At 40.1% G+C, this 21,861-nt stretch overlaps 1 protein-coding gene across 1 annotated transcript in view; it reads right to left on the reverse strand.

Moving 5' to 3' along the window:
- The window catches only part of shc3 (SHC (Src homology 2 domain containing) transforming protein 3), a 72,414-nt gene extending 60,288 nt beyond the window's left edge, over window positions 1-12,126 (reverse strand). Inside the window, exon 1 of the mRNA XM_084693855.1 lies at window positions 11,174-12,126. Within this exon, the coding sequence (XP_084549981.1) occupies window positions 11,174-11,776 (603 nt within the window). The 5' untranslated portion in view covers window positions 11,777-12,126. The remainder of the gene's footprint in view (window positions 1-11,173) is intronic.
- Window positions 12,127-21,861: the final 9,735 nt, after the last annotated feature.

Below are 21,861 nucleotides of genomic sequence, written 5' to 3' on the forward strand. Positions count from 1 at the left end.
AGTACTACGCAAAATGACGCTGGACGCTATTACCAAACTCGCAAAAACAGACGCAGCATAAACTGCGCCATTGTTAGTAAATGAGGCCCTGAGCCTCGCCCACGTTGAGCCTTGCCCCAAATTGCACATTGCAATGAGGACTACTTGGGTTAAAGCGGCATTTGTAAAGGCGGTGGTCATAGGACACAAGTTTGAATCCCAGTACGGGCTTGTCAGCTTGTATGGATCTTCCCCAGGGATGGATCATCCAATGGGCATTCTGGGCACAGGCCCAGTGGCCCATGTGTACTTAGGGGCCCATGCACACTTGGGGGCCAAAGCAGCAATAGAAGATATATATATTGTGTTTTTGCTCCCCTACATTTCCATCAACGTCAATTAAGGGAAAGCGAGGCTTATTTCGCCAAGTCTCACTTACTTTAGTGAGAGTTCCGTTCCATCAAGGTGGATTATTCTATTTCTAGCTACATAACCAAGGTTTGGAACTAGCCTGCTCCGTGTCAGGCTAAAAGTCAAGCTAAACTAAAATGTGTTGCAAATAATTTCAAACAGGTGGAAACAGTATCTCAAGAGACAGTTCCGTCGAGTAAATTCTTGCGCGCAAAGTACTTTAGTCCGTGTTCGGACAACATAAATTCAGACTTTTTGAAGTGCAGACATGAATGATTCACGTGTTTAGGCCTACTTCATCTCCAAAAAATATATTAATTTAAATAAACAAGTTAAGAAATAATTAGGGCTGTGAAATTATAATTTTTTTAAATCAAATTAATCACAGGTTTCTGTGGATTAATCATGATTAATTACATATTACCGATTTTCCGAATTTTTGTCATTAGTGTGCGTCTTTGATTTTGCGGTACTTTGATGTTCGAGTCACCCGTTGCCACTCCCAAAACTTTGGTGAACCCCTCGTCCTCAACAATATCAATCGGTCTATAGCTTTTTGCAATACATTTGGCAACTGTGCTAGTCACCTTGTCACGGGCAGACTTAGTGAGGGCCCTACGCTGTTCAGTGAGGGTGGTTTGGCGCATTCTACTAGGTTACTTTAGGCTGGTATTGCTTCGGTGAAACGATAACATTTAGCATTCAGTCATTTAGCAGACACTCTTATCCAGAACGATAACGTCTTCCCGCAGAGCAGGTCTCCAGAATAACTTTTTTTACTAGGAGCACAGTAGCCCCTGACTGAAAATTTTAGGAGCGCAAGCAGAGTGCTCAAGCATTCCTAATATTTTTTTTTTTTTTTCTTAAATATATTGTTTATTATCATTTGATGCTGGTAGTTCATGAAGAAAGGGACATCCTTAGTTTTTTCATTCAATATTTTGCATAATAATACATAAATGTATTAATTGTTATCCAGTTAAATTAGGGATTTTTATATTAGCAAGGGGGTTTACGTTTAGCACTTTTGCATGGCACTGTATTCATGTCACATTCTCATTGGGGGCTGAGCACCCCTAAAGGTCTGATCCTAGAATCGCCCCTGCAACGCACCATATAAGCTTGAGTTTAAACACATTATTTAATGTTACATTATGTACTGTACATACAAGTCGTAGCTAAATGACTTAAATGTATGATGCACATTTCGATCAGTCCTCCGACACCACAACACGATACTTGCCGAGTATAACAGCGCAACAGCTCAAACACATGCAGGGATACAGTAGCAACGCTAGTGCTAAATAAGTATTTAGATGCTCGGCTCCTTGACGCCGGGTAAGAAAGGCTTGTGAAACTGCTCACCAAAAGAACGAAGGGGCACCCACTTGTCTGGCAGATTAAGACATGTTCATAGGAACCTAGCGAAAAATATCCTAAACTTTCCAAGACTTTTAGCTAGGTTTATAGGTACCTAGCGAAAAATAGCTTCAACTTTCCTAGACTTTAAGCTACGGTACTAATGCAGAAGGAAAGCTGATATCGCTGTCTTACTAGAACGTCCTATCTATGCGTTGTTGCTAACATGTGCTGACATTGTGCACACCCAATGAATTCAAAATTTGTAGTTCGCACATGCGCAAGTGCTTGTAAAAAATGCTCGCACTGTCTCAAAAACTGGTCGCAAAATGCGACCATTTGGTTGCAGTCTGGAGCCCTGCCGCAGAGTGTGCATATCACTTTGGTTTTATTGGATGTTCCATCTTAGTTTTTTTGGAACACAAACTTCTCATCCAGAAGTTGCAGATTGGGTGAAATTGTGGTTATATTACGTTAAATGTGTTGAACAAAAATAACGAATTAATCCTGTAATATAATCATAACGCGTTTACGCATTATTTTTCAAAGCCCTAGAAATAATGTTATTTTATCTGTTTTCAAAAGCCATTGGTTAATTGACATAAAATAAGGCCTTAGAAACTAAGCAGAGCGTCAAGACAAGTTACAATCAATTATGGTGTGTCCGTTCTTTGACATCCCTGTGGTGGATGAAGGTGCTCAGATTATACAAAGAGAGTTTATCCCACCAGCCCCAAGGGTCTTCAAACAGAAGTAATGCCCTGACCAGTATCTGTGGAAGAAGTATAGGTTCAGCAGGCCCAGCATAGTTTATCTAGATATATTTAATTGTCATTCTTTAAAAAATAACAACATACATATATAGATATATATATATATATATATATATATAAAAAACAACACTTTAGCAACTCTTAACGATGGCAATGAACAAGAATAAGAGCAGCCTACCATCCTTTGTTGAAAGTAATAGAAAGGAGAGTAGACTATAATAGTAGAAAGGAGGGTAGTAGACTGCAGTTTATGTAGGTAGGCCTAGAATATGAAGTCTGCTGGAATCACACACAAGGAAGCAAACCCACTGTAGCCAAGCCTTGACACAGTTCAGTCTGTCTGCATCTGTCTGTCTTTGCATGTGAAACGTTCTTGAACTATGCCAGGAAATATGAAGGGTATACTTTGCTCCAAGCAGTACCTGAATATTATCGTCAGTTTTTCAGGTAATCTTGAAACACAAATAATCAAGGAGACTTTTTATTTAATTGTATAAAGTATTTTCATTGTTTAAAGTAGCCTATATGTTGACAAGCCTCTATATTACCTCTCCTCTGGCTTCCCCAATATTATAGGTGCAATATACTGTCCCCATGGGTGTATCTAGGCCCATTGGAAGACTCGGGGTGACTGCCTGGTGCCCCCATGGTTGAAAGTGTTTCTAAAATGCCCTCAAGTGTGACAAAAATAAGACCAAGTGCCCTACTGTCTGCCATTCACATTGTGAAATATGCTTGAGTGCCCAGGATGCCCCATGCAATAAATGACAGTGTGCCCTCTATAAATGTAAAAACATGTCTTAATGAGTTCCTTTATAGTATAAAAATGTGATGCAGTACCCCATAAGGTGCCATTATAATGGCCTAAATTGGACTGTTCCCATGCCCTTACTTCCAATGGAAAAGGGTGCTGTTATGAAGTGCCATTTATGCTGCCCCTACATGAGTGTCCTAAATATTGCCCTTTCCAAAGAAGACAATTAGATGATGTGTCCAACAGTCTCCCCAAATGTTTCCAGTAGGGCATGCTTTCCCAAAGTGGGTCTGTCACTGTCCAAGCCCCCCTGGATCTGTGGAGGCAGACTATGTTAATTGGAAATACTCGTAATATAATAATGATAGTCATGCTGAGCAATTTTAAATGACTGTTCTGCCAAACAAAGTGTGCAGTTTGGGTAACCTTCTGATCTAAAAAGTTAGTGCTGGATCTGTGCAATACTAGTCATTTCAGTGAATCCCTATTTTAGTCATGGTTATCTTTCCCTTTTATCTTAAAGCTCAGCATTTAGCCTATCAGTTAATAAATGTGTGTGGCAACGTTCTTTTGAAGTAATTTTAGATTTTGTTCAAGATGTGAAGACAAAAACATTTGCTCACTCCAAGTGCAATTAACCATGGCTTTCTTCAGTGTTTTGAATTTTATCCTACAATTTTCAATTGCTGCCACGTTCTTTTTTGGGCTATTATTCTCAATCTTCTGTTGAGAATATCGGCCATAGGCTAGCCTACTGTCAGAACGGTTTCAGACAGCTCATCAAATTACTCTAATTATCAGTAGGCCTAAATGCATATATATATATATGTGTTAAGTAGATTTTGTAGGTCTACAATTTACGCATGTTAATGGTCGTAATGGTTTGACAAGTTGTCTCCCTTACCATGTTAATTGCGGCAACATTGCCATTTGGGGACAACTCCCAAAAAACTCAAAAAATCTATTTACGCTGCTGAAACAACACCCCTCTGCTGCTTTACGCTTTACTTTTTGCGACATAACTCCTCTTTTTGATGATCGCCTGATCTGGGCTGCACAGTGTAAGCTTATTGAGGTCTAGCTTGAATTAGCGCTGCCCGTTTGTGGAACGGAACGTTAGTGGAACGGCTTGAGGCTTAAGTCTAAGTTGACGTTTACCCAAGTGAGACTTATTCGTGTTAGCGCGTCTGGTTTCAGTCAACTAAAAGTATAAGCATTTGAGTATTATTTTAGTCAGACTCATCCATGACTATATACGTGTAGTTTTAGTCAATGAAAACTGATGACATTTTAGTCTAGTTTTAGTCGACAAAAACTGATGACATTTAGTCTAGTTTAAGTCAATGAAAATTGTATTTTAGTCTCTTTCTGATCAATACAGAAGTAGTCTAAGCAGTAGTCTCGGGAGGCATGTTAATGCCAAAACCATTTGTTGTATGTATGTATTTGTCTAGAGTAAGTTATTCAAAGTCATGTTGTTGATGCCAAATTCAGTTCAGTGTGGTTGCTATGTAAATGACAAAACTAGCTACAGTAGGCCTATTTGGCCCACAAGGGATGCTTAGTACACATGCAGTCAGTCAGGTAGGAACTAAGAACCCACTTTACACTCTCTCATACCAACAAATACACACACACAGTGTCACACATGTTAACTCACTTTACACGCGAGTCACACACGTTTCTCTCAGACTCTCAGTCGTTTTCATCTCCAGTGGCCAACGTTTAAAGCTAACGTCTAAAACTAAATGGTTAAAACAGCCTCATGAGTTGGCTAATAATCATGATAACTCGGCGAAACAAGACAAAATAACGTTATAACATTTTTTTTTTTTTTTTTTTTAACACATTTTGTCTTCTGTGCCGAATGTAATGATATGTTGATAATTGTTTTGTCCTGTCCCTTCCACAGAAGATAGTAAGGGTAGTCCTGGACCCCCTTACTAACCTTACTACATTATACATTTAATTACAGTCATCGTCACATGACCAGCATCTCGTCTCGTTTTCGTCACGTAATAAATGTTTGTTAACGACAATATTTAGTCATAATTTTTGTTGACGAAAGCAACAATAGTTTTAGCCCTGGCCTTGACAGTTTGCAAGATTTAATCTTAAACTGTATTGACATTACATGTGAGCTTGGATATTGACATTGGATACATGTATAAAAAGTAGCTTGGTTCAGCTTGTTAATAACGTATTAAAACACACAAATTAACCAGCTGAAAATAAACTTTTTTTAGATACATGTACAATACATGGCAATATCCAAGCTCACACTGGATCAAAAGACCCAGAGATAACGCAGAGACTTAAGTTTCCACTGTATTAGCACTGACCTGTACATAAGTAATATCAGGCCTAATTTCTGTCTGACTTAGGTTGAAGGCTAGCCAAGTGGTATTGTAACGGTTACTTTCAATGGTTACTTTTTACTACATTTTCCAATGATGTACAGAGCCCTCCATAATGAATAAGAGCTATTTAGTGTCCAGTAGCCTATGCTATGTCAGATTTATTAAAGAAGGAAAAAAAGCCTGACCATCAAACAAATTTGGCTAGGGGCCCATCAAACATTTCTGCCCAAGGGTCTATAAATTGATGATTCAGGCCCAATCTTCACCACTTTAGTATCAAAATATTACTCCCTTTCCAGCTGATTAAGTCATTCACTGTAAGTTTTAACAGCTTCAACTCGTGTTCCCGACTTGTTCCATGGTTTAGACATCCTAAAACTGTCTTAAATTGAACAATTTCAGTGCAATCCATCTTTTCTTTACATCCCATTATCTCTGTTATGGTCAAGCATCCGGGTTTCTGACCGTATGGTCACACTTAAATTACAGTGGTGTTATTGTATCTTTCTAATAATGCCAGGAATCTAATTTGTGTGTGCACATTTGTGTGTGCACAAATTAGACTGGGTTTAGTTTTCCATGATCAACTCAAGAACTGGGCACCCTGCAAAGTTCATATTCTGCATGTGTCCTCTTTATAACCCAACAGAGTGCGATTGACGTTGTTTGGATAAGCATTTCAACATCAAATAATACATTTAAAAAATTGCAACAGCGTGGCTTGCTCTCTTCGTGTCACAGGCCCTTCACTCTGATTGGTCCTCTGGTCTGCAGCGAGTTTTCTACGAATGTCTCAACTCAAGAACCGGGTCCTCTGCAAAGTTAATATTTTGCAGGTGTCCTTTTTATAATCCAACGGAGTGCAGTAGGCTACTGTGATTGAACTAATGGGATTAACAAAGGCATTTGCAAGGAAATGAAACTAAGCGTAGTAAGGAAAATTGGAAAATTCTGTTTAGTTCTTTAGAAGCAAATTCTCTTTTACATCTGATACTCATCTTCTTTCAAAGGGGCTGGCTAGTGAACAGAACAACAATATAAAGTGGATATCCTAAATTAATGTGTTTACTGTTGTTAAAACTGCCAGCACATTGCAAATGTACAAGTGCTGTATGGTGAATTAGGCCTACAATCATGACTACTGGCTCAACCATTGTGCATGTAATGACTTGTTATTAACCACTGTTATTAATTAAATGTTTAGAGGTTTGTGGTGGTAAGACAATTTAATAGAGAATACTATTGACTATACTGTAGTATAGTCAACATTACATAAGGAATTTATAACATAGGAAACAGCAGACAAATTAAGGCGAAATAATATGCATAAATGTAGACTACCATAGCATTGGCAATTTGATTAGAATAGATGTGGAGGTTGAACAAGTCCTTCAGAGATGACTTGAAATTTTAATCGTGATCTGATAAATATAGGTACCAAAACCACTGAGAACAACTGTCATCAAAAGCTGCATCATGGGAACTGCACTATCTATCTAAAACTCCAGGGGCCTCATGTATAAACGTTGCGTACGCACAAAAAGCTTGTGTACGCTGGTTTTCACGCACACTTTGTGATGTTTAAAGATTTACTTGACATGAGAATGTGCGGGCCTTCACGGAAAGTTTTGAGCAGACGTGAGAATGTGCGGACCGTCCGCAAAGTCTTGTCTGGATCTGTAACATGGCGAATTCTAACTGAAAAGTGCCGAAACTCACCAAACATTACAAAATAAAGTTTCCACTACTACGTTTATGACGTTGACGATTCAAAAAACATAAATACAAGTTTCATCATTAATGTGGATGATCACATCAAAATGCCAAAACCCAAAACGGGAAACACTATATAGCCTTCTGTTTAATCCGCCACCACTTAATAACTTCTATTAAACTTGAAGGTGCCAAACGAACGACAAAATCACTCAGGAAATGCATGTCACGCAAACCTGCCATGCTGTTACGATGCGCCACCACTCGTTTCTTCATTTAAAGTTTCACATCGGACCATTTCATCTTAATCTCTGCCATGGTCCGGTTCTCTGAACCCACAGCATTTATGGCCCTATAATAATCAGAATCAGAATTCAGTTTATTTGCCATGTATGTAATGCAAACACGGAATTTACTGTGGCAGGGAGGTGCAAAACACTAAACATATACGAATCTTAAATTATGTGAAAGTACAAAAGTTATACTATTTCTAAGAACTAAACAATCTAAGAATCTAAGAATACAACAATTTAAATATAAAATAATAATAATGATTTTATTTGTAATGCACTTTACATTTAGCTAAATCTCAAAGAGCTTCATGTTAGAAACAAGTAGCCTAAGGGCGCAAATAGTGACAGTTTTCCACTCCGCACACTTTCTTTTGTCGCTAATACCTGATGATAGGCCGCCAAACAGGATACATTTTCTCGCCTCCACCTCTGTTGTCAGAACCTCGATCTCACAGTCACCGTATTTCTTAGAATAAACGCTGCAGCGTTTAACGTTAATTTGATGCACAGTTTATTTGAGGGCGGCGTTTATTCGAAGAAATACGGTAATTCAGACAAAGAAATGACCTCAGAAGCGCATTTATAGTCCATCTGCATATTAATTTATGGGAGGAGGCAAGGCGGGGTCAGTGGCTCGTTCACGTGCGGTCAATTTCACATTGATTGTGATTTATAAAGGAAAGGTGTGCAGGACCTGGGGTACGACCGGTTTTATACATGTGAATATTTCTGTGCGTAGGTACTTTTCGAGTTTTGGCCTACCCCATCTTCTGGTATGAAAGCTGCGCAATCCTTTATACATGAGGCCCCTGGAATCTGTGTGTGCCACTAATTGTATCACGGTTTCACTGACATCTTGATCACCAACTGCATCACGGGCACTGTGCACTGTGCACTAGTAATAACCAATGTTAAAATATAAATAAAAATAAATAATAAATATAAATAAAACTTATTACTTACTACTTGTATTACCAATTAACATGATATTACATTGTGGAAAAGCCTGTTATTAAACACTGTAATTTTATATGTGCCACCAAGCACCCCTTTGAGCACAACTCTTATGTGGTTATAGTAAAGCTCTCTCCTGTAATGTGAAGTGTTACCTTAGATTTATATTACAAAAGGAAGCAATCAAATATATAAACAAGTTTAAACAACATATGCATAATATTTGTTAGCTAAGCATGAATTGGTTGGATCATACATTGAATGCTGGACTTCAAAAGACATCTTTGTCCTAATCCTGCTGCAACTTTATACTGTGGGCGTTGTCAGGCCATGCCTACATGCCATGCTCCATCAAACTTGGGAACAGCAGATTTTGGACTTGTGGCTGGTAAATTGAATTTGAACCGATGCACACCTGTTTGTTCAGCCGGGTCTAATTTAAGAGATTGTCTTTGTATCCCATGCTGTAGAGCAACCATCCATCCACCCACATACAGTACAGCACCTCCTCTGACTAATATCACTGGCAGGGAACAGTTTGTCCCTATAAAAAATGATGAGTTTCCCTTGTCCTCAGTCAGACTTGGAATGTGGCAGAAACCAAACAGAACACACAACAGGAATTTCAGACACCCCTGGATGTTGTATATAAGTAGCCTTTGTGTGAGACAGAACTGTGAAGGTGTACTTTTGTTTTTATATGCACTTTGGATGAAATATTTTTACTTAATGAGGTCTTCTTTACTTGCAAACACTGCTGAAAGTTTCAGTGTCTCCAACAGGCAAGTATGGATGGACTACAGTGCCATAGTTAAAAAACATACAATATATTTGTTTGCTAAAAATGATAAACACTGTATTTGTTTGTCTATCAAGTGTGAACCAGCTGAATACCATCAGTAGTAGAAGAAAGGATACCTATACACATTAGGGACAGATCAACTTGCCAAGATATGTCATCATCAACACAACTTTTTGCCAGTCCAAATTAATTCTTTCAAATTTGTGAAGTTCATTCACCCAGAACCCAGATTATCTAGGAACACCTCTATGGAAATAATGGACGGAGGGAATAGTCCTTTGAGTGTGTACACATTTAGACAATCAAACAATCAGTTGGTCAGAGTGAGAGGAACATGGATCTCTATGGAAAAGGAAAGGAAGTATGGAAAATGATGAATGGTTTTAGTAATCTATGTGTTGCAGACAGTAAGTTCACGCACCTAATACACGGTCCCTATGGCAAAATAAAAACAATTGTGCAGAAATGCGATTGTTCCCAAACAGCTTCCCAAAATGAAATAACAATAGCTTATTAGCTTTAGGATTATGTGTGAGCTTTAATTTCAAGTCTACAGTCCTTCATCAAGAACAGCAGGTCAGATGAGAATGAGGATTTTAAGAGAAATAGGCATTTAGGCTTTGGCAGCAACAGTGGGACTGTGTAGGATGAGTGTGAGAGAAAACGCTGTCAATCATTGTCCCTTTAAACTAATAGTGTATGGTGTGAGCACATTAATTAAAAGCGCTGCAAGCACAATTGCACGCTGAACTAGATACAAACACAGGCCATAGGAAAGCTAAAGGACAGACGCATTTCCACCCTCTCTGTGTGATCACTTTCGCTGTATTGACTGAATGGGTTGCACCATACTCAGCACCATACTCATCCCCCCAGAACAAAACTGTTAATGGAGTAGCAAGATTGTGGATCTGACCTATTTCCCCTATGTGATATCAGTAAACTGCTACATCAGAAGGCTTTACAGTAAATACTGTGTACATTACTTTCCCAACATCGAAAATTATTATCTTTTTGTGTCTCTGGAATCCCATTCACAGAAATTCTCTGACAGATTGTCTGTGTGAAAGAAATGTTAACTGCTTGTTGTGGTTCAATGTTTTACTATTCAATTACGATTGCATTGGGTTCCATTCCATTGCCGATAGTTTCAACCGCACCATGATTAAATTGTCATTATATTTTATTGTTACTACAGTTGTGTATCACTTGGTTCTGCCTACAAGCAGAACCACATTTTATTGGTTGGGGATTTCATACACTAGGATTGGAACATTGATCTAGTTTTGAGTCAAGATGGAGACAAGCTTTTTACTGCTTGTCTGGCATTGCCTTTTATCACTACTAGAGGCGAAGCTGCAATCAGTTTTCAATAAAGCACAATGTGTATTTTTTTTTAAATATACCCATGGCAAGATATGGAAGATAACACAATGTAAGGAAGGCAATGAGCCAAATTGTAAATGATGCTAACTGTACCGTAATGGAAGCCTTGGGTGCATGTTAGAGAGCTGTGTTTTTGTTATGCCATGAAAGGCTTCTCTCTCTTGCAGGCTTTTTTCAGATGATGACCTTCCCTGTTTCCTGAATTATTCAATGTCTATTTTCTGGTTCCTGCCCTCCACATAAAGCCCTTGCATATCTACACCCACACAAGGGCACGATGCAATGTGGCACCAAACTACAGTGTCTTCTTTTTCACACAGCTTGGTTCAGTCATTGAGGGGAAAATAGAGAAATGGGGAGAGAAAGAAAGGAAAAATAAAGAGACCCACCTTTACAATGTATGTCACTCCGGGTCCAGAGATCTTCTCACTAGAGTGTAGCCATCCTCTGGAGGGCTTGTTCACCAGTCCATTACCTCTACCATTGCCCCCAGGGTTCCAGTCCTCCCCTCCCTGCTGGAGCTCCTCCAGCCTGCCCTTCTTCCCGCTGCTGCTCATGTTGCCTGGCTCCTGATGGGACTGGGGTCCAGAGAAGGCCGAGCTGCAGAGGAAACTGCCACCCGAGGCAGCTGCTGACACACTGTGGCCAGAGTTGCCAGAACCAGAGCTGGAACCCCCACCCCCCTGGAACTTGGACACAGCCAGGTCCTTGACAGCAGATGGGAGGCCCTTGATGCCCAGCAGGCTGCCTGAATTGGTGAATTTCAGGTTGGACACCTTGTTGATGAAGGTGCAGAGGGTGGTGCCTCCATCCTCAGGTTCAGAGGCGGTAGTGGTTGGGGAGAGCACCTCAGCCTGGGGGGAGTAGGGGGGCTCTGCAGAGGATGTGGGGGCAGCCGAGACCTTGGGGTTCATGGAAAGGTCGTGGATAAGCTCATCTACGGATGTCACTGACTCATTCCTGAAGCGGTTGTATTTGGTACGGTGAAGCATACCCTTTTCCTTCTCCTTGTTGCCTGCCCTTACAAACACACTGGCAGATGAAGTGCCCAAACAGCTAGTCTCTCCTTCAACATAGTGGAGATGCAGCAAACGCCTAGTAGCAATCACAGGCCAGGGCGACTATAAATCTCTGTTGAAGATACAGTAGAGGTGGGCTGCTGCTTCTGCTTCTTCTGCTGTCGCTGGGGCTGTTGTAAGGGGGATTCAAGGCAGTAATAGAATCCACTGGTGGAAAAGAAACTGAAAGAAAGCCAAGCCATAATATGGATAAAAAGACAAAAAAAAGGTCTCGTAAGCAGCCAGGATTCTTGCTAGGTTCCAAAGATGAGATCCAGATCAAGATCAAGCTCCAGACAAAAAGAGAGAAAGAGTGAGGTATGTTGATGGAGGACAAGCAAGCGAGCGCGCGCAAACGCTCTCTGACTGTTGCGTGCCGGCTCCCAGCTACAGCATGACTCACAGATCTGAGAAAACCTTCACAACAAAAGGCTCACTGAACACTGCAAATCACTTCCTGTTGGAAATAAAATCCTCCCACTTACAGCACACTATAACCAATCAATTTGTACATTTCCCAGACTGATATTTCCTTTTCACTACAAGAATACTACTCTAATTCTGCCATCGGTGTAAAACAGCAAAGAATACCCGTGGAAAATAATCAGATTAAAAATATAATCAACATATAATTATCTAATTAAGTCCCTATCACAACTAAGATCTACAATACATGTTTCTATGAATGGCAAAATTAAATTCAAAGTGGATCAAATGTTTTTATGTATCTATTAGATGGCTTAATAAAATGGATAAGCCTAGGCTACTATCTGTCATATTTCTGTTTCTCTTTAGTACAACAGATTTGGTTGACTCCGTGCCTATATAGATATTACCGGTTAAAGTACCATGCTATTAAATTAAGAACACTGAAATGCTAAATTCTGGTCAATAAATTCGAAGCGAATTATGAAAAATGTTTATATTAAATACAAAAGAATCTTCATTATAACAGCTGGAGATTTTTTTTTAACTATGCATGGCCCTTCATATAGACTTGTTTTTCAGAAATGTACCTTAATAATACATGTATGTGTTCTGCTTTAACAGTTCACATTTTATGATGAGCATTTCAAACATTAAATAATAGATCTCTGGTTTAGTCCATTTGTCAAATGTGCCTCAACTTAATTTCCATCCATTATGAAACAAATAAATCATACTACGAATCTCTGATGTGCTCTTTCTCAGAATTCCACAGAAACCAAGCTAGTTGTCCTGAATTATCTTAGTGAATAATTAATTAACGCAAAAACACAATGTAAACATGAGTCACATGCAGTTGACTGAACACACAGCAGCAGCACAGAACAGCAACCAGACACAGTCTCAACAAAACAACAGTGAAAGCCTCTGTACAGCTGCATTAAGCCAAAAGCCATTCATGTAAAATGTCCCCAGGATCGTGTAGCTGAGGACTGACAGTCATTCATAAGCATTGCCTCGCATCCTGCTACAGATTTCGCACTGCAGTCCCTCCCAACATCTCTCCTTCTTGCCTGGCAGATACAGGGAAAAAAGGGAAGTACGTCTGATTTCTCCTCAGAAACAAAGGCAAAAAGAGAAAGAGAGATGAAAAGCACCTTTCATGAATCTGGGTAAAAAAGAGGCAAATATAATTTTGCCTTTTATGTGAATGAAATTGTAGGCTCGCATACCAATGTTTCTGTGAATGGAAGCAAGGCCCTTCTGCCTTTGCAAGGCAATCCCTTGGGATGGAATGGTCTTATCCAATAAGAGAAGAGCTGGATGACTCATTCAGGGAAGGCTTGCAGAATAGTGGAAGAGACCATTCCAAATGCAGGTTCTGATTTATTTAGCTTGTCTACATCTACAAAACAGGTCCTTTTTTTCCATCAGCTTTCTGATAATTTTGTTTTATATGACTGCAAATTGTGAAATAATTAAATTATGGTAACCAGGCAGAATGCAACTGGGGAAATATTTTTGTAAAAATGAAACACCCCTGTCTTTAAAAAATGTGTCAGTGAAGGCTATTTTTCCACATTCATATGATGGGTGGTCAGCTGCACATACCATTAATATGTCAAACAGTAACATGTTATTATCACAAATAAGATATTATAGATTTTGTTGTTGTGGTGGCCTATGTACATTGATACTGAACCTTTTTTCCAAATGTGAAGACTTGACACAGAGATACAAACGTGACCAAGTGGTTTTAGTTGATTTGCTGATTAATATTTTACACCCTTGCATGTGATAACATAACTTCTGCATATATAAAATGTGAAATAGAGTTTTACCTGTATCTAAACAACAGCACTGGATGTGCTACTTTTATAATAATAATGTATAATACATTTATAATATGCGTCTCCAACTAAGTCCAAAGGTATTTGGTTATGGGAAGTCAAGTTAAGCATGCTCTAAAAGACAAAGATTTGAATGACCCAAAGATGGTTATCAAACACCAAAAAGTATGGATATAGATAGAGAATAGATTGAATGGAATAGTATTGGGAATGGACTTTCTAATGTATTCCTCATCATACTAACTGTGCACAATTGTGTTATTAACAAACCGAAATGTAAATACAAAAGCCACCCAATCTAAAGATACAGAAAGGGACAGAGAATTAATAAAAAAAGAAGTGTGTGTGGCGGGGTTCTTGTTGACAATAATCAATATATCCTTGAGAAATAATCTTGATCATTGTGACTGTGTCAAGTCCTCTCTTAAGTTGGTTAGTTTATTAGGTCTGAGACAGGAATAAGATAATACAGTGGATAACCAATAGACCCTAAAATGCCTGTACTGGTTTGTGATTGGGGAAAAAAAGGCTGTACAATCACTTAAATCAAGAGGGTTTACCGTTTAAAAAACATTTAAAACTTGTCTGTTTAGTTTTTTTTGTTACAATTACTCAACAGACTGAAAAGCTGTGAATGCCTTTAACATCTTAAAAGGTAGCTGACAAATATGATAACAAATTGCAGTAATGAAAATGTTTTATCTTGTGGTCACTTGGGATGTGTTCTATTGAGCCTTTCATGAGCCTGAATATACATTTCTATCTTACATGTGAAGATCCCACCGATAATATGCACTATAGCAAATATACTCAGCCTTACCATGATTGCTCATACAAACAAGTGAACAGGAAGAAAGATAATTCCATAAAAAAGGCACTTTTACAGTAACCATAGTTTCAAAGACACAGGGCTCTCAAGCAGGGGCGTAGCCACTACCCAATTTGTTTTAAGGCCTACCCAAAAACGAAAATATCTCCGATTATGCACCGGGTGCACATCGCAAAGTAAATAAGTAAAAAAAAAAAAAAGATGCCTATCCATATTTTTCTAGGGCCTTCCCAAAAATATTTTTCTGGCTACGCCCCTGCTCTCAAGTGTCATGCATTGAGTGTGACAGTCACTCCTTTCAGTCTTTTGTCACACCCTACCGCCACACATTGTATTTCTCACGCAGAATTTTTTTTTTTGTAATATGCCGCAGCACCCAACCAAAATTCCCCTGGCCGCGCCAGTCTCACTATGGAACCGGCAGGAATCAAGCGCGTCTCCCCTGGAGTTCTTAGTCGAGCCTGCCACTTATCAGCCAATCAAAAAAAAAGCACCATTGTATCTGGGTAAGATTTGATGCAACAACCAATGGAAAAAAAAGCTTATCCTGTAATTTTTTACGTGATTCTGCTACAGTGTCTCTCAAAAGTTTTGTTCACCTACAGAGCAAATCACTGGAGCTCGAGCATCACTTTGAGCAGTCATGATCTCCTGTTTTAATGTTACAACAAATTCATAACTTGTTTGACACAAACAATGACAACTTCACTGCTGTTAGAAAACGTTTCTCAGATAATTAGCATCAGTTTTTCATGAGTGTCTGTAACTTAACCAACAGTTTTACAGCCTGTTCACTGACAACACCTGCTCAGAACAAGTAGTTCATAGATGTAGCCGGTGTGTATCGGTGAAACTCACTCCTCAGGTATGGAAAAGGCCACCGGCGTCAACGGTTTGCTAGCTTTTTGTTGGCGTAGTTGGTAGTGGTGGCGCTTGGGATGTCAGAGGTGGCAGGTTTGAACCCAGTGCGGGACAAACAGCGGCCCGATACTTCTGACGGAGCTTGCAATACCATGTCTGTTACATATAATAGGCCTAGTCATATTTTCGTTATCACACAATGACTGACATATTGTCATTATTATTGAGATGTCACTCTTGACTGTCTTCAAAACTTGAGAGCCCTGAAGACAGCCTAGAGGTGAGGTAGCCTGGTCCTAACCAGACTCTTGTACATTTCATTTGTACAGTCTTTAAGAGTCTAGGCTCGCTCCATTGACAAGCGTTGACTTACTTGTAGGCAGGTACTCTGTTGAAGTTAAAAACTATTGGATCTGCCTAGAGCCACTCTGATCTGCCTTAACCTAGCGTTGGCAATTTTTTTTAGCCAATTCGTTTACCACTACTGTAAGAGAGCTAGTTGCCTTAGATGGAAAATCAAATTGTTCCCGAACCCCGTGGGGAGGAGGGCCTCAATATCATGGCCACCAACAAAACTCAGCAAAACTTGTTCTTGCTACAGCTTTAGCTTATGGATATTCAGCAGCGTTGCCACAACGGACCGAATGGCTTCGCTCGCATCTTTTTCGCATCTTTTTCCGCCTCTATTACGGAACTACACAAACTAGCGCAGGACATCAACACGTTCTCAGCCACTACCTCTGTTCGCTGATTGGCCGGTAGAAAATTAACCTAAGACATCTGACTAAGGTACCTCATGGCCAGACCTAGTACAGAAGCTAAAGGAAAATTGAGCGGAAGAACATAGGAGGGCAGAGCCAGGCTAGGAGCATGGCCGGATTACCCATATGGGCAATTGGGCAACTGCCCAGGGGCACCAACACTCCAGGGGCACCAAGCAACCAATGTATTTTTTACAATAAAAAATAATTATAACTTATGACTTAGCCTACTAGCCAAGTGAGGTCATGCCGGGAAATTTCAAACTAATATTTTAACGTATCGACCGAGCGATATTAACGCAAATCCGAGACAAAGCCTCAGTTTGATATTTTCAGGCATGACCGAACGGTCGAGGTTAGTAAGTTGTTTATTATATGGCATTTTTAGCTCTTAATTTAAAACATGTCGTTTTGTTCAGCTCTACTCAAGTCTTCTCACGGTGTGTTTCAGGTGCTAGCACCTAGCAACCAATCTGAAATCTGAGGAACCAAACCTAGCAATCTGCCAAGCGCTTTTTCTCTGTGTTCACACTTTTCTGCTCTTTTAGAAAGTAAAAAATTTCCTCGTCGCCGTTGATGTCTTCATTGTCATATGGATAGTAAAACTCCTCGGTAATACTCATTTTGAAGATGACGTCAGCGGAGGGCAATAAGAATACGTTACAGACCGCAGACCGGCGATGAGGTCAATACGCGGCTGGCAAGACTACCCTTTAGCCAATCAGAACACTCGTACTTAGATGTTACTTGAATGGGGCTTCCCAATGGTCTGTGGTCAATAAGGCTATTTTTCGATATTTGACTGTTGTTCCCAGTGCATTATTCCTTACATTTTTTACATCAATGTATGGAAAATCAGTGGAGCAGTATTAAGCAAAACTTATGTATAAAAAAACAATACAGTGAAGTACAGATACTCAGAAATAATACTTGAGTACAGTAAAAAAGTATTTCTACTCAAGGACCAATACACCCCTGTGGATAGGTATGGTTTGCGTTCTACAGGGTGGGGGTAGATGGGCACCAGAGAGTCACTGTTGCCCAGGGGCACCATGAAGTCTTAATACGGGCATGGCTAGGGGTGAGGGGCTTGCTTTAGAAATTAACAGGTCAGATCCTGCAAATGACCAGGGGGGTGTTTCATCAACGTCGATCAAGGGAAAGCGAGACTTATTTTGCCAAGTCTCACTTACTTTAGAGAGAGTTCCGTTCCATTAAGGTGGATTATTCTAGTTCTAGGTACATAACCAAGGTTCGGAACTAGCCTGATCAGTGTCAGGCTAAAAGTCAGCTAAACTAAAATGTGTTGCAAATAATTTCAAACAGGCGGAAACAGTATCTCAAAAGACAGTTCCGTCGAGTAAATTCCTGGGCGCGAAGCACTTTAGTCAGTGTTCAGAAATGTAAATTCAGACTTTTTGAAGTGCAGACATGATTCACGTGTTTAGGCCTACTTCATCTCCAAAAAATATATTAATTGAAATAAACAAGTTATGAAATTATGTCATTTTATCTGTTTTCAAAAGCCATTGGTTAATTGACATGAAATAAGGCCTTAGAAACTAAGCAGAGCGTAAAGACAAGTTACAATCAATTATGGTGTATTCGTTCTTTGACAACCCTGTGGTGGATGAAGGTGCTCAGATTATACAAAGAGCATTTAACCCACCAGCCCCAAGGGTCTTCACACAGAAGTAATGCTTCAGTGACCAGTATCTGTGGAAGAAGTATAGGTTCGGCAGGCCCAGCATAGTTTATCTAGGTAGATTTCATTGTCATTCTGTTGTTATCTGTGGGTCATTCTGACCCATCAGTCATTGTGACCCACCGTCGTTTGCACAACTTTACCGCATACAAAAACAAAGTGAAGCATTTTCTTTTAACCGTTGGGCTGTCTCAGACCCCCCACATTGGGTAAACACAACAATGGTTCGTTGTGAACCTTTTGGTCATGTGACCCGAAGGCAGCACAAGGGTTTAAAAAAAAAAAAAATGTATATATATATATACATACAATGAACAAGAATAAGAGCAGCCTACCATCCTTTGCAGAAAGTAATAAAAAGGAGAGTAGACTATTATAGTAGAAAGGAGGGTAGTAGACTGGAGTCTATGTAGGTAGGCCTAGACTATGTAGTCTGCTGGAATTGCACACAAGGAAGCAAACCCACTGTAGCCAAGCCTTGACACTGTTCAGTCTGTCGGCATCTGCCTATGTCTTTGCATGTGGGACGTTCTTGAACTATGCCAGGAAATACGAAGGGTACACCTTGCTCCAAAGCAGTAACTAAATATTATCATCAGTTTTTCAGGTAATCTTGAAACACCAAGAATCAAGGAGACTTTTTATTCAATTGTTTAAAGTAGCCTATATGTTGACAAGCCTCTATATTATCTCTCCTCTGGCTTCCCCAATATTATAGGTGCAATGTACTGTCCCCATGGGACGATCCAGGCCCATTGGAAGACTCAGGGGGTGACTTTCAACCATGGGGGCCTGGTGTTTCTAAATGGCCCTCTACAGTGGCAAAAATTAGACCAAGTGCCCTATTGTCTGACATTCACATTGTGAAATATGCTTGAGTGCACAGGATGCCCCATGCAATAAATAACAGTCCTCTGTAAATGTAAAAACATGTCTTAATGAGTTTCTTTATAGTATAGAAAATGTGATGCAACCCTATAAGGTGCCCTTACAACGGCCTAAATTGGACTGTTCCCATGCCCTTACTTCCAATGGAAAAGGGTGCTGTTATGAAGTGCCCTTTATGCTGCCCCTACATTCATGTCCCAAATGTTGCCCTTTCCAAAGAAGACAATTAGATGCTGTGCCCAACAGTCTCCCCTAATGTTCCCAGAAGGGCATGCTTTCCCAAAGTGAGGCTGTGACAACACTTGGCACAGCCACAGTCTGTCACTGTCCAAGCCCCCTCTGGATCTGTGGAGGTAGACTATGTTAATTGGAAATACTCGTAATATAATAATGATAGTCATGCTGAGCAATTTTAAATTACTGTTCTACCAAGCAAAGTGGGCAGTTTGGGTCACCTTCTGATCTAAAAAGTCTGTGCTGGATCTGTTCAATACTAGTCATTTGAGTGAATCGCCATTTTAATCATGGTTATACCACTGGCTGCCACGTTCTTTTTTGGGCTATTATTCTCAATCTCCTGTTGAGAATATCGGCCATTGGCTAGCCTACTGTCAGAATGGTTTCAGACAGCTCTATAGACAGCTCTAGAGACAGCTCTATAGACAGCTCTAGAGACAGCTCTAGAGACAGCTCTAGAGACAGCTCTAGAGACAGCTCTAGAGACAGCTCTAGAGACAGCTCTAGAGACAGCTCTAGAGACAGCTCTAGAGACAGCTCTAGAGACATATATATATATATATATATATATATATATTAGTAGATTTGGTAGGTCTACAATTTTAATGGTCGTAATGGTTTGACAAGTTGTCTCCCTTGCCATGTCAATTGCGGCAACATTGCCCTTTTTAGGGACAACTCTTCCAAAAACCAATTTACGCTGCTGAAACAACACCCCTCTGCTGCTTTACGCTTTGCGACATTACTCCTAGTGATGTGTCGTTCGTGAACAATTCGTTCATTTTAGACGAATCCTTACAAGGACTCGGTAGTAACGAGTCCTCTCAAAGAGTGATCATTCATTTCCTGACTCGGTCTTTCTACAAGTCTTTGGATCATTTTTCACGTGACCCGCATAGGCTCTGTACTGGTAGCTAGAGGAACGATTCGTTCATTTCCCCCCCCCCCCCACCCCACCCCCGTTGAAATGAACGAATGACTCGAAAAAAGATTCGTTCATTTTACTGAACGAGATTCAAAGAACCGAATCAGTCAAATGAACAGAACTTCCCATCACTAATTACTCCTCTTTTTGACAATTGCCTGATCTGGGCTGCACAGTCTAACGGTGCGTTCACACTGCAGCGATGCAAATCGCTTGCCATCGCTCGCCTTCCCACAGTTCACCACGCTCAGGGGCGTTTCAAACAGATTCATTTAGAATGTAGTTCTCTAAAGTCACTGTTGTAGTTGTAATGGCCAAGTGTGCAGACTGGGTTTACGTACTCGCAACATCGATCAAAATACAACTTGTATACAAAATACAAAACTGTTTAATAGACTTACACTGACATGTGTATAAAACGTTTTATTATATCACTCAAAGTCTCTGCTAATCTGTCGATACGTAAGGGGAGTTCCAGCCAGGCTATAGCTAGCTACAGTAGTTACCACAGAACTAAGTTACGTAGAAGAAAGTACAATCACCAACAACTTCGGCAACCTTGCGCCATGCATTGTTTTTTTTAAATTAACATTTCTGTACAAATACAGCCATGTATCTACAGGACTGGGTAAGCTGCCACACAAACGATCAGTTTCTCCTCCACCTTGAAACCTAGAAAGCTAGAAATGTTTGCATGGTTGCTACATTACGAGAAACAAGAAAACACTCCGATTGGCCATCGCTAGCGAAAATCGCTGCTCATTTGCATAAAGTTCAGAAAATCTCAACTCTGTCGCGTCGCCACGCTACCCACAATGCACCACGCAAGCGATTCGCCTGGCTCCATAGAAAATGAATGGAAAACATGTTGTCGCCCGCATCGCGTCGCTGCAGTGTGAACGCACTGTAAGCTTATTGAGGTCTAGCGTTGCCTGTTAGTGGAACTGCTTGATGTTTATTCGCGTTAGCAACGTTGATGGAACACCCCTCCCTGAGAGTTGTGTTTGTGTGGCAAACCACTATGACAGTGTGCCTGCACACATGCCTTCACAAATGTCAGAATGGCATGGGGGAATTTTCTGCATGCAGTCTTCAGGATGGTTAAGGGACACCTTATGGTGCACTAAAGCAGTTGAAAAATAAATCTGTGCGGATTTCCACTACAATTACGTATCAGTGTTCAATACACACTTTTAAAGATTTTGCTCCAGGTCAATCTTACTACCCACTTAACGAACAAACAATAGGCTAGCTTAATGGCAGGTGAGTCACTGCATTTGAGATGTGATATATTTAATTTTGTTATAAACATTACTCCTGTTAATGGTTATCGCTATGAGACTATTAATCGTTACAGGAAAATAAAAGTTGTAAAGTTAGCAAAGCGTCAAAAATATCGACTTAGGCTACTAACCTCACCTGAAATCAAATCAGAAACATCAAACAACTCATACTTGGTGAGAGAATAAGGATGAGCTGTGTTTCTTCCTCGCCCACAGAGCATGTTCTTGAGGATGCTGGTCATATGCTATTTTCA

The sequence above is a fragment of the Hypomesus nipponensis genome, chromosome 27, assembly GCF_054491055.1.
Source record: "Hypomesus nipponensis isolate SF chromosome 27, ASM5449105v1, whole genome shotgun sequence".
Taxonomy (NCBI): domain Eukaryota; kingdom Metazoa; phylum Chordata; class Actinopteri; order Osmeriformes; family Osmeridae; genus Hypomesus; species Hypomesus nipponensis.